The following is a 15,668-nucleotide window of genomic DNA, read 5'->3' as shown; positions in this document are numbered from 1 at the left end:
GGACTTCTGCATCAAAATAGAAAGCTCACTTAAGTTCTGTAATGTTCTCCATAGGCAACCAAAATATATTATTTATAGAGATAGAGTGAGCAATAGGTTGATATTCAAACACGTGGCATACTTTGTCATCTTTCTCTTAAATAATCTTTTCTTATCATTCAGCAAGAACGAAGTTTCCAGTAAAGCATGCTTTTTTTTTTTCATCAGTACATGAGAACTCATTGAACGGAAGCAAAGATTCTACCTGACTTATCATTTTAAAAGAAACCAGAGTTCAAGCTGCCCTTAAATGTTAAATGTAAGACAATGAAAAGGTGGTTTATTATATTGTTTACCATCATACATTAGTTATTCCTTCTTCAGGATTAGGAAACTGAATTATTTATCCTTTGTCTTTCTTCCAGATCATCACCTGCCACACCTGGTCAACTGCAACACCATTACACACACACACACACTCACACACACTCGCACACACTCATTAGGGCAAAGAGCAAGTTGTAGTTTTCTAAGTATCTATTCAGGTACTAGCTTGCAGCTCTATCTAACGTTTGTGGAATATGTTTTTAAGTACTTGCATAAACAACCAAATAAAATAGGTTTAAGAGAAATGTGACAAAGCTTTTTCTTCCAATTATTTTCACTAGGATATAGACTATAGTCTTTCTAAATTGTCCTAATGTAATTATTTAGTAGGTAACTTTTTGTAATGAGAACTAGTCTATTGTTTGTTTTATATTTATCCATAAAGCTCATTTAAAGATACTTTAAATTGTTAGAAATTCTTTAGTAATGTGGGAGTATTTGAGGCAATATTTTACCATGTACCATCTCATTAGATATTAAAATGTTTTACCTTAATTAAAACATCCCAAAATGTTATGATATCAATTCTATTTCAAGTAAAAATGAAATTTTCCACACTAACTTTACAGATGTTCATTTTAGCTTAGAGAATTTGAAATTAGTTATCCAATCCCTTCATTCTGTGTTCGACAAAAAGAGGGAGCATTTGCAATTATATATGATAGTTCTAACCAGTCATTTCAAGAGTGATTGCTACATATTTTATATCAGGCTCATAGGAACACTTGATGTTAAAAGTACCAGGATACATTTAATTGAAAAGGGGGAATTTCTGCTTCTCCCTGACTCATGAAGATAATGGTTTTCATTTCTTATCCAAAGGGAACAGTGTGATAATGTTAACCATGTACGCTCTGATAACTGTCCCCCTACCCTGCACCCACCACAGGATGACCACCACTAATAAGACAAAGAAGCAGGGGCTTCCCTGGTGGTACAGTGGTTGAGAGCCCCCCTGCCAATGCAGGGGACACGGGTTCGTGCCCCTGTCCGGGAATATCCCACATGCCGCGGAGCGGCTGGGCCCGTGAGCCATGGGCACTGAGCCTGCGCATCCGGAGCCTGTGCTCCGCAACGGGAGAGGCCACAACAGTGAGAGGCCCGCGTACCACAAACAAACAAAAAAAAAAAAAAAAAAAGAAGAAGAAGAAGAAGCAAATATTGGGTGAAAACAAACCAAAAAAAAAGGAAATGCTTAAAAAAGAAAAACCTGGCTGAAACTTGAACTAAAAGATTCAAAACATGAATGATTTGAAGGTAGAGGAAAATGCTTATTCTCAAATTATAATTAGTTTCTGCCTCAAAAGGTGTAAAGATCTGAACACTCCTTTGGGTCCTTCTGCTCTTGGGAATGACAAAACCGCCTGAATAGTTTCATTAGTTTTTAAAACACAGCAAGTACCTGATGATTAGTCTTAAAAATACTGAGATGACTGTTAATGCAGATATTTTACACTGAGAAGCTAAGCATTCTATTTTATTAACAATGGTACATTCAAAGTTGTTTATCTAGGATCTGTTGGCTATTTAAGAACAAATAGGTACAAGTCATTTGTTCTGTCTTTCTCTGTATGGAATTGTGCCTTGAAATTATTATTTGTTTTTGTGGAAATCTGTGGGTTTCTGTTTGGGCAGTTCTTAGGATATTAAATACTCATTTGATAAACTTACTGAGCTCCTACTATGTGCCAGACACTGCAGTAGACACTGAGGAAACAGTGGTATGTAAGACTGACATTATCCTTGCCTCCTAGAGCTTACAGTGGAAAAGAAGAAGGACAGTTAATGAGGGCACACAGTAAACAAATACAAATGTTGCCACATAGAGACAAGTGCTGGGAAGAAGAGATAAAGCAGAATAAGGAAAAGAGAGGGATGGTGAAGAAGGGTGGGCAGGGTAGATACTTCAGATAAAGTATTTAGGGAAGGCCTTTCTTGGGAGATGATATTTGAGCCTGGGGGGAAAGCTTTCTCCCAGAAGTAGAGAAACTATATGAGAAGACCAGGGAAACAATAGACATGAAGTAGAGGGACAGCAGTGGGGTGGTGAGAAGCGTGGTGGATATATGTGTCTGCAGGGCTTGCTGGTGGATTAGATGTAATGAGGATGACTCCTGGGTTCTTGCTCTCATCAAGTAGGTAAACTGGGTTGCCACTGGGTAGGATGAGAAATGTTGAGTCTGCGGAACAGGTTTAGAGGTTGTTTGAGATGCTTATATTCATCTCAGTTGTGGAGTTCAGGGAAGAGGTCCAGGTTGGAGACAAATTTGAGAGCATAGAGGCTGTTTAAAGCCTTGGTACTGGATCAAATTACCTAAGAAGAAAGACTGAAGGACTGAGCCTTGGAGCACTCCAACGAGAGGGCGTGAAACCTGTGACAGAGAGGTTTAAGATGTTCAGGACAGATGGCAGAAATCTAAAAAGGACTGAACAGAACTAGACTGTTGAAATCAAATATAACACAGAGTGTTACTTAAAACTGAGAAGAATCAGGACTCATATATTCTGATGTGATGGCCTTATTGGGGTCTTGTTGGACTGGGCATTCTTACTGTCATTCATCCCAGAAGAGGCAGGTTCAAGGCCAGGAAGTAGAGCCATAGAAAGTAGGCCTTGTATGTGGCGTGTCATGACATCTTTCTACCCCGGGTCTCTTTGCAGTTGGGCCTGCAATAGGTGTCCAGAGGCCCATGGAGGTCCTCTTGGAGGAAGGGGCAGTCTGTCCTGGTGGAGTTAGACCTTGAAGCTGACCATAAAATGTTAATGAGGAGGGTTTTGGACTTGTGGCCAGGTGAATTCTTATCTAGGCATTCATTCCAAGTGAATTTTGGGTTGTACTTCCTTTCTGACATCTTTTTTTTTTTTTTAAGTCTTGTCAAAATTATACCCTGGGTTTATGCTACAGTGGATCAAAGTGAATTAACCTAAATGTGGACTCCCACGAATGTAATTGAAAGAAGAACAGACTCTGGTGCCAGACATAGGAAACAAATCCCAGTGCCTCTGCCTATTAACTGAAAAATCAGTTAGGAGGTGAATTAACCCGTTTAGGAGACACATCATGAGAACCAGATGTAAGCAGTGGAAATGGGAATGTAAAGAAAGAAATGGATTAAAGAGACATTGGTGGCTAATCATAAGTGAGGCATAGGAGAATTTTTACAACGGCTCTGAGATTTCTACTTGGGGTTCTTTATTTTTTTTTTCCTGGAAGAGATAAAGCTTTTATTTATTTATTTACTTATTTAAATTTATTTTATTTATTTTTTATACAGCAGGTTATTATTAGTTATATATTTTATACATATTAGTGTATATATGTCAATCCCAATCTCCCAATTCACTACTTGGGGTTATTAAATAAATTACCATAAACCAAAAATAAAGGACTAAAAGAGGTGGGCCATGTTTCAGTAGGAATGATAATGAAGTGTTAATTAAGTTTTGAACATGCTGGGTATTTGTCAGAGCTCAAGAGGCAATTGAAAATTGAGTCTAGCTCAAAAAAACTTTCTGACTATACGATTATGAAGCATGAATAAATTACCATGAGTATGAATGGTACTGATACACTTCAGAAACATAAAATGCATCTGTTGGGCTTCCCTGGTGGCGCAGTGGTTGAGGGTCCGCCTGCCGATGAACGGGATGCGGGTTCGTGCCCTGGTCCGGGAGGATCCCACATGCCGCGGAGCGGCTGGGCCCGTGAGCCATGGATGCTGAGCCTTCGTGTCCGGAGCCTGTGCTCCGCAACGGGAGAAGCCACAGCAGTTAGAGGCCCGCGTACCACACACACACACACAAAAAGCATCTGTTTTTCTGCTATTATTTGGGGCACAGGAAAATGTCTTTTTTCCTAGGCATATCTTTTTATTTCCAGCTTTATTGGGATATAATTGACATATGATATTGTGTAAGTTTAAGGTGTACAACATGATGATTTGATATATGTTTATATTGTGAAATGATTACAATAAGATTAGTTACAACATCCATCATTCACAGTTACCATTTATGTGTGTGTTGAGAATAATCAAGATCTAGTCTCTTAGCGACTTTCAATGCAGTATTGTTAACTATAGTCACCATGCTGTACATGAGATCCTCAGAACTTGTCTTAAAACTGGAGTTTGTATCCTTTGACCAACAGCTCCCCATTTCACCTTCCTGCCCCCCAGCACTTGGCAACCACCATTCTACTCTGTTTCTGTGAATTCAACTTTCTAAGATTTACATATAATTGATATCATACAGTATTTTCTTTCTCTAACTTATTTCACTTAGCATAATGACCTGGTTTATCCATGCTGTTGCAAATGGCAGAATTTCCTTATTTTTTAAGGCTGAATAATATTTCTGTGTGTGTGTATATGTGTGTGTATAATTCTTCATTGTATTAATATGGTAGATCACATTTATTGATTTGCTTATGTTGAACCATTCTTGCATCCCAGGAATAACTCCCACTTGATCATGTTATATGATTTTTAAAATATGCTTTGAATTTAGTTTCCTAGTATTTTATTGAGAATCTTTGCATCTATATTCATGAGGGATATTGGCCTGTAGTTTTCTTTTCTTGTAGTGTCTTTTTGTGGCTTTGGTATCAGGGTAGTGATGGCCTCATGAAATGAGTTTGGGAGTGTGCCTTCCCTCTTCAATTTTTGGAAGAGTTTGGGAAGGATTGGTGTTAATTCTTCTTTAAATGTTTGGTAGAATTCACCAGTGAAACCATCTGGTCCTGGGCTTTTCTTTGTTGGGAGTTCTTTGATTCAGTCTTCTTACACGTTATTGGTCTATTCTGATTTTCTGTTTCTTCATGGTTCAGTCTTGGTAGGTTGTATGTTTCTAGGAATCTATCCATTTCTTTTAGGTTGTACAGTTTGTTGGCGTATAATTATTCATAGTATTTTCTTGTGATCCTTTGTATTTCTGTGGTATACATTGCAGGGTCCCTTCTTTCACTTATAATTTTGTTTATTTGAATCCTCTTTTTTCTTGGTTAGTCTAGCTAAAGTTTTGCCAATTTATCTTTTTTAAAAAACCAACCCTAAGTTTTGTTGATCTTTCTATTAATTTTCTATTCTCTATTTCACTTACTTCAGCTCTAATCTTTATCATTTCCTTCTGTCTGCTAACTTTGGTCTTGGTTTTTCCTTCTTTTTCCAGTTCTTTGAAATGTAATGAAATTTTTTTTTCTTAATGTAGGCATTTATAGCTATAAATTACCTCTTAGAACTGCTTTTGCTGAATCTCATAAGTTTTGTTTTGTTGTGTTTCCATTTTCATTTGTTTCAAGACTTTTTCTGATTTCCCTGTTGATTTCTTCTTCAATCCATTGGTTGTTCAGAACTGCATTGTTTAATTTCCACGTATTTGTGAATTTTCCAATTTTTCTCCTGTTACTGCTTTCTAGTTTCATACCATTGTGGTCAGAAAAGATGCTTGATACAAATTCAATCTTCTTGACTTTGTCGAGACTTGTTTCGTGGCTTAGCATATGATCTACCCTGGGTAATGTTCCATGTGGGTCTGAGAAGAATGTGCATTCTGCTGCCATGGAAATGTGTTGTATATATGTCTGTTAGAGTCATCGGGTCTATAGTGTTGTTTAAATGCTCTTTCCTCATTGATTTTCTGTCTGGAAGACCTATCCATTAAAGTCCCCCAAGCACATTATTTTTTTCCCATGAGAAATTATAATCTCTCTTTTTGGATGGGTTTGAACATATCATAAACTTAATGTCTCCATGCTCTGCGTACTGTTACTTCTACCTGCAATTCTGTTCCCCTACCCCTTGTCTAATATTGAGTTCTTTGAATATTCAGTTTAAAATTATGATTTTCTGTTAAGCTACTCTGACTGTCAGATAAAGTTTGTGCAAGCATAGGACTTGATAATAACTTCTATTTTACTACTCATAAGTCCTGCTGGATATCATAGCAATTATGTGCTTGTGTGTCTAGCACCTCCACTGAACGAATTCCTTCCACCAGAAAGCATACCTTCTGTTTACCCAGACTTTCAAACTTGGGAAACTCTAATAAATATGTACTGGAACAAATAAAGTGAGAAATTCTAGAAGAAGCAGCAATATATAAAAATAAGGAGTGGCAAAGGTCAGGAAGGACATTAGTTGCAGTATGTGGATGCTTAGCTTAAGTATATGGTAGAAAATCCGATTATGGAAGAGAAAAAGAATGCCTCAGGCATCAGATTTGATCTGGGTCCTGGTATTCATAAAGGAGAAACAAGGTAAATTACTCAGTTTTGTTATTTGAAAGGAGAAAGCTTACTTTTCCTTTCTAATAATAAAATTTCTTTAAGATTAGTATTTCTTCAAAATGTCTAATCATTAATTGCCCAGGATACTTGTTGAAAATGCAGATCACTAGCCCTTCTCCTGATGATTCTGATTTGGCAGGTCTGTAATAGGGACCAGGAATTTGTATTTTACAAGCACTACCAGGTGATTCTCATTTTTAGCCAAGTTTGGAAAACCATAACTAAAGGCAGAGCTCCTAGTGTCTCTGTAATTTTTTCATGGTGCCTCAAGCCAAAAGAAATACCTCCAAGTTCTGTTTATTAAGTAGATAGATCCAGACAACTTAATAGTTGTAGTTGTTAACAGAGTCCAACAGATGGCACTGTGTTCCCCTCAAAAAGTTAAAATATCCCGTGCCCTATGATTTCCCTGAGGTACCCCAGAGCACCTCAGCACAGTTTATGAGCTATAGCCTAAAGGGAGCATTTTCCTGGCATAGCATCTAAATAAAATATTTGAATGGGCCTTCTATAGAAAGATTGTGAGACAAAGTAGACAGTGTATTCCATGAATTTCATCACTTTTTCTATCATTTGCTGCCATTTTCATATGGTTGTTACTGCTCATAGATCACGAGTATCATTCTCCCATAAAGAGCCTGAGAGCAAATATTTTAGGTTTTTCAAGGCCCCAGATGGTCTCTATTGCAGTCTTATCTTGTCTTTTCGTTGCAGCCCTTTAAACAAGTAAAAACCATTCTTATCTCTTGAATTTGACCCACAGGCTGTAGTTAACCAAGCAGGTTCTAGTTATAAGCCTAGTATAAAACATTAAAGTACAATTTGGTATAGGTGATTCTGCAAGGCTGTAAGCTCTCAATATTTTCCTATCTCATCCTTTTTTTGTTCAGGGAAGTGTGTGCAATAATGCATCCCTGCAACTAATATGGGAATATGCAACTAATATGGCCTGCTTGATTTCAAAGCTACTACAAAAAGAAAGCTGTCCTTGAATCTTGCTCTTATTTCTTTTTTTAATGAGAATTCGCAAGTTTTTCTCCAGTTTAATAAAGAATATCTTTAAATTTCCAAGAAAATGAGACTAGCCCTTTATCACTCGCTTGCTAATTATTGTAAATGGCTAACGAGATTCCACAATTATAACTAATAAGGCAAGCCTTAGATTATACTAAATAACTTGATAGAATATGCCGTTTGAGAATTCTAGCTTTGTTTCCAAAATTGGTGTTGCTATTTGGAAAACATGCATTGTGCTTATTAGTGTTTAGGTTTTATGTCAGTTATTTTTTAAAGTTTAGTGTGACAAGTACTGTTCCTATGCTAGTCATAAAGAAGATATAGCAATAATGGTCTTGAGAAAAATCAGGAAATTTCTTGAGGAAAGTTCAGTCCATATCTAAAAAGTGAAATTTTTTTGAAAAGTGCACCATAAAAATTCTTCCAATATCTTAGTCTCCACCCAAAAGATGTTTGTTCATTAACTATTTCCCAGAACTTTAAGTCAGTACTCCTCCTTATTTGTTGTCATAAGTACTCTTAAATTATCAATGATCCTATTTTGTAATTAAATTTATTCATGTGGAAATTTGGTTACTTCCTTTTTCTCTCATGAGACTCCAATATTCCACGAGCGCCATTCTATCCCGGGCACATAGAATTGTGCCTACTGCCTATTAAGTGTTCAGTAAATATTTGCACATCTGTGGGTCAAGCACACAGCTGCAATAAGAGTCAGAATTATCCAGTGGAAAGCATTATGCATTTAGTAACTAGCAGACTTAAGTTCCAGGACCACCACTAATTTTCCTTGGGTTATTAGAAACAGCCAGTGGATTTCCTCATCTGTAAAACCTGGCATATTTCTACCTGTCGCCATCTCACGGAGATGTTGGTAGCATCACGTGGCAGAGAGCATTTATTTGCTCGGCAAAAGGAGTGTGTGTCACAGACACCAAGCTGGCCCAGGACTCTCTGGGCAGCTACTGAGGCACGTCCACGTCACCCCGTTATATAAGGGGCCCGCCTGTCCGGTGTCCTCTGAAATCCCTGACCCGACGTCATCGGCCACCGCCCTGAGGACGCCATACGGTGCCCTGAGGATACGCGGTGCAGGGTGGGACCCGGGTGTCGCCCGCCCGAAGCTCGCGGCCGACTGCAGAAAGCGTCTGATACAGCAGCACCTCTCGGGGATGAGACCGGAAGCCCCTCCCGACTGGCCCGCAGCCAGTCAGCGCTAGGCCTGTTCGAACGTGACCTTGTTTTGGCGTTGCTAGGAGACCCGGCTCCCGCACGCCCCCCACTGGCCGGCTAGCGCGGGAAGGGGGCGGGGCCGTGGCAGGCGCCGGTAGCGGTCGGCCGAGCACCGTTAGGGCAGCCCCGAGCCCGGCGCCCGGCCAGACCCTTGGAAGAGGTGTCTCGTCCCTTGCCACCGCCCAGGCCTCGCTGGCGCCCTCCCGCTGGTATCAACGCGCTCCCGAGCGGTAGTGAGCCACGTTTGGGTCCGGACCAGGGAAGGACGTTAGTCAGGTGAGCCGCAGCGGGGCGGGCAGCTGGTGTGGCCGCCACGCCCTGCCGAGGGAGACGAGCCGGACGGGTGCGGAGCGGCGAGGTGAGGGGATCGTGCTGCGGGGACAGCGGGCCTGCCCCGGCGGCTGCCGCAGGTCGGATCATTCACTCCTGTGGGCCGGCGCAGCCGCAGCCGCAGGGAGCACCCTCCGGCCAGCGGACAAAGGGTTAACGCGCCGGCGTTGACCGCGGGCCCCGGATGTGAGAACCTCTGCGCGGCGTCCGTGGGCCGCGCTGCAGGTGCGCCCGGGCGGGAGGAGCGAGCCGGCTGGCGGGGACCTGACCGACCGGCCGAGGCTCCCCTTCCCCTGCAGGGGTCGCTCGGCTCCCTCCGCAGGCGCCCTCTTTTTCTAACTTGAGGGCAACAGGTGGTGCCTGTGGACCGAGGGAGAGCCCGGCTCCGCCGTGCTGGGAGCGGCAGTTACTCTCACCAATTAGGGCGCGGGGGCGCGTGTGGCATGGACGCGCTGACGCAGGTGACCAATGGGATTTGGGCTCAGGGGTGGGCCGTGTGGAGTGGGCGTGGTCGTAGTCTGGAGCCACAGTTTCTAGTGAGGCAACCGACAGAGCTGCGTGGAGAGCTAAGCTGAGCGGTGGTGGGGTGCTTCTCTGCCCCCGCGTAGAAAAGCCTGCCAATGCTTTCTCATTTGGATCCAGGCTCCAATTCGGGAGGTGAGAGCACTGTATTTTGGGGTGGGGCGGTTGGCGCGCGGAGGCTAATAGTGACCTTGGGTATGCTGTTAAGCGTGTAGAATTAGATCCTGAAGATCAGATTATGTGTTACAAATTTTCTGCCAAAAAAGGCACTTCTGCGGTTACTGCGACTTGGACCAGTTGCTGGTGACTAGGTTGTCTCCGGTATGAGGTCTTAGAGGTCTGGGGACCCAGGAGGGTAGAGAAAAGTATATATTACTACAATTTCAGAATGTTAAAGAATTTCAACGGCAATGATTATTCTGTCGTTTACCTTGGATCGCGTATGTTTCTTATCTCACTTGGTTTGTTTACTGAAGCAAGTTTTATTTATCAATTTCCTCGTGTTGCTTAGTTTAGCAGGAAGAGAGAAGAGCAGTTGTAGTACATTATTTCACAAGAATAACTTACTCATTTTCCCCTTTAGCAGTCTGGTAGCTGGATCCCCTAGGAAGAGAAGTTCTCACGCAGTAAGAAGAAAGCCTTTCAATTTGGAACACTTCCTTGCGGCTGGAAATGGGGAATGGACTGTCAGACCAGACTTCTATCCTGTCCAGCCTGCCTTCATTTCAGTCCTTCCACATTGTCATTCTGGGTTTGGACTCTGCTGGAAAGACAACTGTGTTATACAGGCTGCAGTTCAATGAATTTGTAAATACCGTACCTACCAAAGGATTTAACACGGAAAAAATTAAGGTAACCTTGGGAAATTCTAAAACAGTCACTTTTCACTTCTGGGATGTAGGTGGTCAGGAGAAATTAAGGCCACTGTGGAAGTCATATACCAGATGCACAGATGGCATTGTGTTTGTTGTGGACTCTGTTGATGTTGAAAGGATGGAAGAAGCCAAAACTGAACTTCATAAAATAACTAGGATATCAGAAAATCAAGGAGTCCCTGTGCTAATAGTTGCTAACAAACAAGACCTGAGGAACTCATTGTCTCTCTCAGAAATTGAGAAATTGTTAGCAATGGGTGAACTGAGCTCATCAACTCCCTGGCATTTGCAGCCCACCTGTGCGATCATAGGCGATGGACTGAAGGAAGGACTTGAGAAACTACATGATATGATAATTAAAAGAAGAAAAATGTTGCGGCAGCAGAAGAAGAAAAGATGAATGGTGATAACCTTTTAGATCTGTGTGGAGTAGGTTTTCTGTGGTCTGATTTTGACAAATGGAAGAGTGTCTACATCCTGGTTTGCCTGCCTGCCCTCCTGGATGCTGTTAAAGCTTTGTTTTGTTGAACAATCAGATGTCCAACTCTGTTGCCTTGTGGAAGATGAGTAAATGCAGTGCTTCTTAAAATGGCCTCTTCTGCCTACCCCACAAATCTTTTGGTACTACCATTTTGGGAAGCCAAGCAAAGATAGAAAATTGACCAGAAAACAGCTGTGGAAATTTGACCTGAAGTTAGTGAAATAAAACTTTGAAGAGTGTCTGCCTAGTGTTTTGTGCTTACATCTCTTGGGGGGAAGCCTTTGCAAAGAAATTGCATGCAAGGCTTTGTATGTTATGCTAATGAATGGAAATGTTAAGGTAGATTAATATATACAGTCATACTGGTCACGTTGGTCCAACCAGTAAGGGACAAGGAGGCAGTGCTTGGTTTTTTAAGTTTGGCCGAATGAATTTTGACATTTTCTGGAATCACATACTGTAATGCTGTATCTTAATTCTAGACTATGTTTAAGTTGGTCTAACTTAAAATTTAAAAAGAGGTATTTGGGGCATATTCAAGTGCATGGATTAGTTTTTCTGACAAAGCATGTTTTGGTGGATAGTCTTTTACTTTCTAGAAATAGCTATGCATCTTTTTACACGGTCAGGTTTAAAACACCTTTTTGGGGATTTAGGGCTGTTTTAGAAATAGTTTGTTGTCAGAGTCACTTTCAGTTAAAGAACCTAAAATAATTTACTTAACTCTTTTACATAGTAAATTTGGGCATGTAGACTAATCGTAAATGCATATGCTTTGACAAATGTATGGATTTATGAAGAAAGCAATTGATGAATTCAGTCAAGAGGGTGTAATTACAATACATGGTCTCTAAAGTATTCCAGTTGTAAAATATTTGTTTAATTATATTTGCTGGCTGAACACAGATGTGGTTTTTCATATATTTTTGTAGTGTTTTGAGAGAAGCAGAAGCTTTATAACCAACACCTAATGCACTGTGCAGTGAAAATGTAAAAGAGGTCCTTATGTGCTCTGAGCTTTAATTTTTTGTTTACAAACTGAACAGTGTTATGCAGGCAGTCTAGTCCTGATTATAAGGTAGGAAGAAATGATACAGTACTGCAGATAAGAATTACGATTATAGAAAATGAAGGGGAAAGTAGCAAAGCTATATTTTGTGAAAATTCACTGGTACTGTTAACTTTGGAATCCAAAAAAAACCCTCTAAATTAAAAGGAGGAAAAACTTTTACCTAATTCTTATCTACAGGTAAAGACTTGCTTCCTGTGATCATATATAGCAAATCAACATGATTTCTATGTGTTAAAGCCAACACCTGTTTGTTTTGAAGATAACCAAAAGAAATGCACTTTGCTAGCAGGGTTTGGTTTTGGGATTTTTGTTTTTTTTAAATGGAGTTTTTGGAAACTTGGTTCATGTTCACGCAGAATGAAGTAGCTTCCTGTGGAGCCTTCACATGTTAAATGTACCTGCACTAGTGACAGTCATTTAGAATGTTTATATTCATGGAAATGTGGATAATAACTACCAATAAACTACTTGAGGCACTAGGAGAACAGTGTTTGGCTTTGAGTTTTAATGTATGTACTTCCACTTTTGATGAAGCTACCAATTAGTGGTTGAAAAACAACTTTTGAAAGCTGGGTTACACAGTCCTATAGTTGTGTGACATAGGCACCAAAGGTTGTTTTCTGGGAGAACCTTTATTTTTTTAACCCTTCACTATATGAAATCATATACAAACATGAGTAGATCCATGATGGATTAATAAAGCTTGCTGAAAGAAAAGTCTGTGAATCAATTTAGATTTTCAGCCTTCCTGTACTTTTTATGTTCTTCTGTGTAAAATAGTAATGTTTTAACTATCTCTTGAGAATTTATGTGTTACCCTTATTTTGTAGCCTAAGAATTTGATAAGCAAATCCACATTATCTAAGTGTTTCATATTTAGTGAACAACAAAAAGAAAAGAGAAAATGGCATGGACACTGTACTAGCTTTTATTTATAAAACACATTTTCAACTAGAAAACTCATCATAAAATTTTCCAGTTTGCTAAGTTCAGGTTCTCCACCACCTATTCTAGCTGTTAATACCATAGGATAGGATATAAGGAGTCTTGAAATAAACCCTAAAGAGTTTAGACAATGCTTTTACATCTAGTTTTTTTTTTTTTTATTAAGGTACACCATTTCTAAAGTGTATTTCTAAAATATTTTTTTATATTTGAAGTTATTTGGTTTAATACCAAATATCAATCAAATATCAAATCAAGAACTGCAACTCTAAATCCAAATTAGTATCAACAAAGTAAAAAATTTTTTTAGTTAAAAAAAAAAAGCTTTGATACTTAAAAGAGCCTTAAATTTTACATGCCCACAGTTCTAAAATAGATTATAAACATTTAGAAAAAAAATAGTTGCACACTTTAAGTAGCCAGCAAAGATAGGTTCACTAAGAATTAATCATGGAAAATAAATAAATCATTAGAAGCCAAAAAGTGGAGTTATTAGTATAAATATATGTATGTAGACAGAATGACTAATTTGTAGAAGGGTGATGCTTTCTGAACAGAAGGAAGGGGCAAACTTAGAATGTTTTTGTTTGTACAAGGCATTTGACACTTAAAGAATGTTTCATTAATTATTCATGTTGACCTGGAAAGAGGTCTTTGGTACAGTGTTGCAAGGTTCTATTTAATACAGTTTCCTCAGTGATGTAAATAAAATGGTTTCTTCAGCTATAACAGTGACACAAAAGAATGTTTCTTTAAACTTTCAATGATGTAACACTCAATAGTTAGCTAATAGAACTTGGAATGTTGAGTATACTATCATTTGAGGTTGGAATTTTACATTTAAGGTTTAAATTTAGCAGAACATTCTGTGATAGTGGTGATGCTTGTGCAACATTGTGAATATACTAAATGCCACTGAATTGTACATCTAAAAACAACTAAAAGTAGTAAATTTTATGTGTATTTTACCACAATAAAAAAATTTAGGATATTAAATATACACTTATTTTCAAATAATCAGCTGAGTGAGAGCAATGTGATTCAGAGACCAGATTATATACATTATATATAATCTGAGATGCTAAAATTAAAACTGGGATGCTTAAATTAAAGCTTAATATGAACCAGTATAGCATGGTAAACGAATCACCAAGTTAATTTTAAAATAAATGACAATCAGAGAGAATAGTCTCAACAAACCATAGCTGAAGTATATGTCAAATTCTGTGTATGTAAGTGAGAAATACAAGAATACCTATCTTGGAGGCTAGTTTAGGTGGATGTTAAGGGTTTTGTCTAAAAAAGCATGAGATTTGAGGTCAGATCAGGGTTCAAATCCTGGCTCTCCCACTCTTACACAGGTGACCTTTTGTCAAGTTCCTTGGAACTTCTCACCGTGTGAATTCTTTCCTGGTAAAATGAAGACTCTTGCGTAGAATTTTGAGAGGATTAATGAAATAATGTAAATGTAAACATCACCACCAAGCATTTGATAAGAACTCAATGAATGGTAGCTATTATTGTTAACCAGGACGAATCAGTATGTGTTGAGAGGCAGTATGGTATAGTTGATAAATTTTTAATTCCAATACTATAAAATTCAGGCCTTTTTAAAAAGTTCTTTTTTAGAAGTACAACATCTGCTTTATAGTAGGCATCCAGTAAAACCTTGTTTAAGAACTTGGATCAATGCCAGCTGAAACAGTCTTCTAAGTGTCACATCATAAATTTATTTTTTATATGTACATGTATGTATACACACAAGAAGGGAGCTTTGCTTGTGAGCTGTGCTAAATATCTTTAAAGGTGCAGCATTCTAAAACATGGGTGGTTGAAGAGGATGCTGAAGTTGATTCATTTCAATGATGCTCTAGTTTTAAATAAAACCTTATTATGACGAATTTCAATCTTATACAAAAGTAGAATACTGTAATGAACACCCAGGTATCTCTCATGTACTTTCAGTAATGATGAACTTTCGTCCCATTTTCTCTATATTCTCATCTTTTTCTGTCCCCTTTCCTCTCCCCCTAACCCTGTATTATTTTGAAGTGAGTCCTAGAAATTATATTTTATTTATAAATGTTTTGGCATGTGCCTCCAAAAGATAAGCACCCTTAAAAAAAGAACTCTCAATATCATCACATATAAAATAAAACTAATAATACTTCTTCAAGATAATCAGATATCTATTCAGAATTTACATTTCCCTGATTAAAGTTTTTACAAGTTTTTGCAGTCAAGACCCAATCAATAACAGTCCATATGTTGTGATTGGTTGATATGTCTCTATAGATCCTCTCCACCCCCTCGCACCACACCCCCTTCTCCTTCCCTCCCTCTCCTCCCATTCTCCCTGTCCCCCCCATTCCCTCTCCTTCCTCTCTCTCTCTCTCTCTCTCTCTCTCTCTCACTGCAATTTATTCTTGTACAGTTTCCCACACTCTGGATCTTGCTGAATGCATCTCCCTCTCGGTGCTTAATGTTCTTTGTATGTGCTTTCACTTTTCTCTGTTTCCTCAAGACTACTTTAGATGGTGT

The 15,668-nt window shown here is 39.1% G+C and overlaps 1 protein-coding gene across 4 annotated transcripts; it reads left to right on the top strand.

The window, feature by feature from the left end:
• Nucleotides 1–9,018: 9,018 nt before the first annotated feature.
• On the top strand, nt 9,019–11,724 carry ARL4A (ADP ribosylation factor like GTPase 4A). 4 transcript variants are annotated; one of them, XM_060108326.1, is made up of 2 exons: nt 9,019–9,178; nt 10,341–11,724. In XM_060108326.1, exon 2 carries the CDS (start codon nt 10,427–10,429, stop codon nt 11,027–11,029), a length of 603 nt encoding a protein of 200 aa, XP_059964309.1. In that variant the 5' UTR covers nt 9,019–9,178; nt 10,341–10,426; the 3' UTR covers nt 11,030–11,724. The 4 variants fall into 4 exon arrangements, with proteins under 4 accessions (XP_059964309.1, XP_059964307.1, XP_059964310.1 ...); XM_060108324.1 differs by having other exon boundaries at nt 10,338–11,724; XM_060108327.1 differs by lacking the exon at nt 9,019–9,178 and adding an exon at nt 9,786–9,889.
• Nucleotides 11,725–15,668: the final 3,944 nt, after the last annotated feature.

Source organism: Mesoplodon densirostris, chromosome 9 (genome assembly GCF_025265405.1).
Source record: "Mesoplodon densirostris isolate mMesDen1 chromosome 9, mMesDen1 primary haplotype, whole genome shotgun sequence".
Taxonomy (NCBI): Eukaryota; Metazoa; Chordata; class Mammalia; order Artiodactyla; family Ziphiidae; genus Mesoplodon; species Mesoplodon densirostris.
The sequence above is the reverse complement of the archived record's forward strand: the minus strand, read 5'-3'. Positions and strand labels throughout refer to the sequence as shown.

Bases quoted from the DNA above. Each gene is read 5' to 3' on its own strand.
- ARL4A (XM_060108326.1), top strand. From the start codon at position 10,427: ATGGGGAATGGACTGTCAGACCAGACTTCTATCCTGTCCAGCCTGCCT.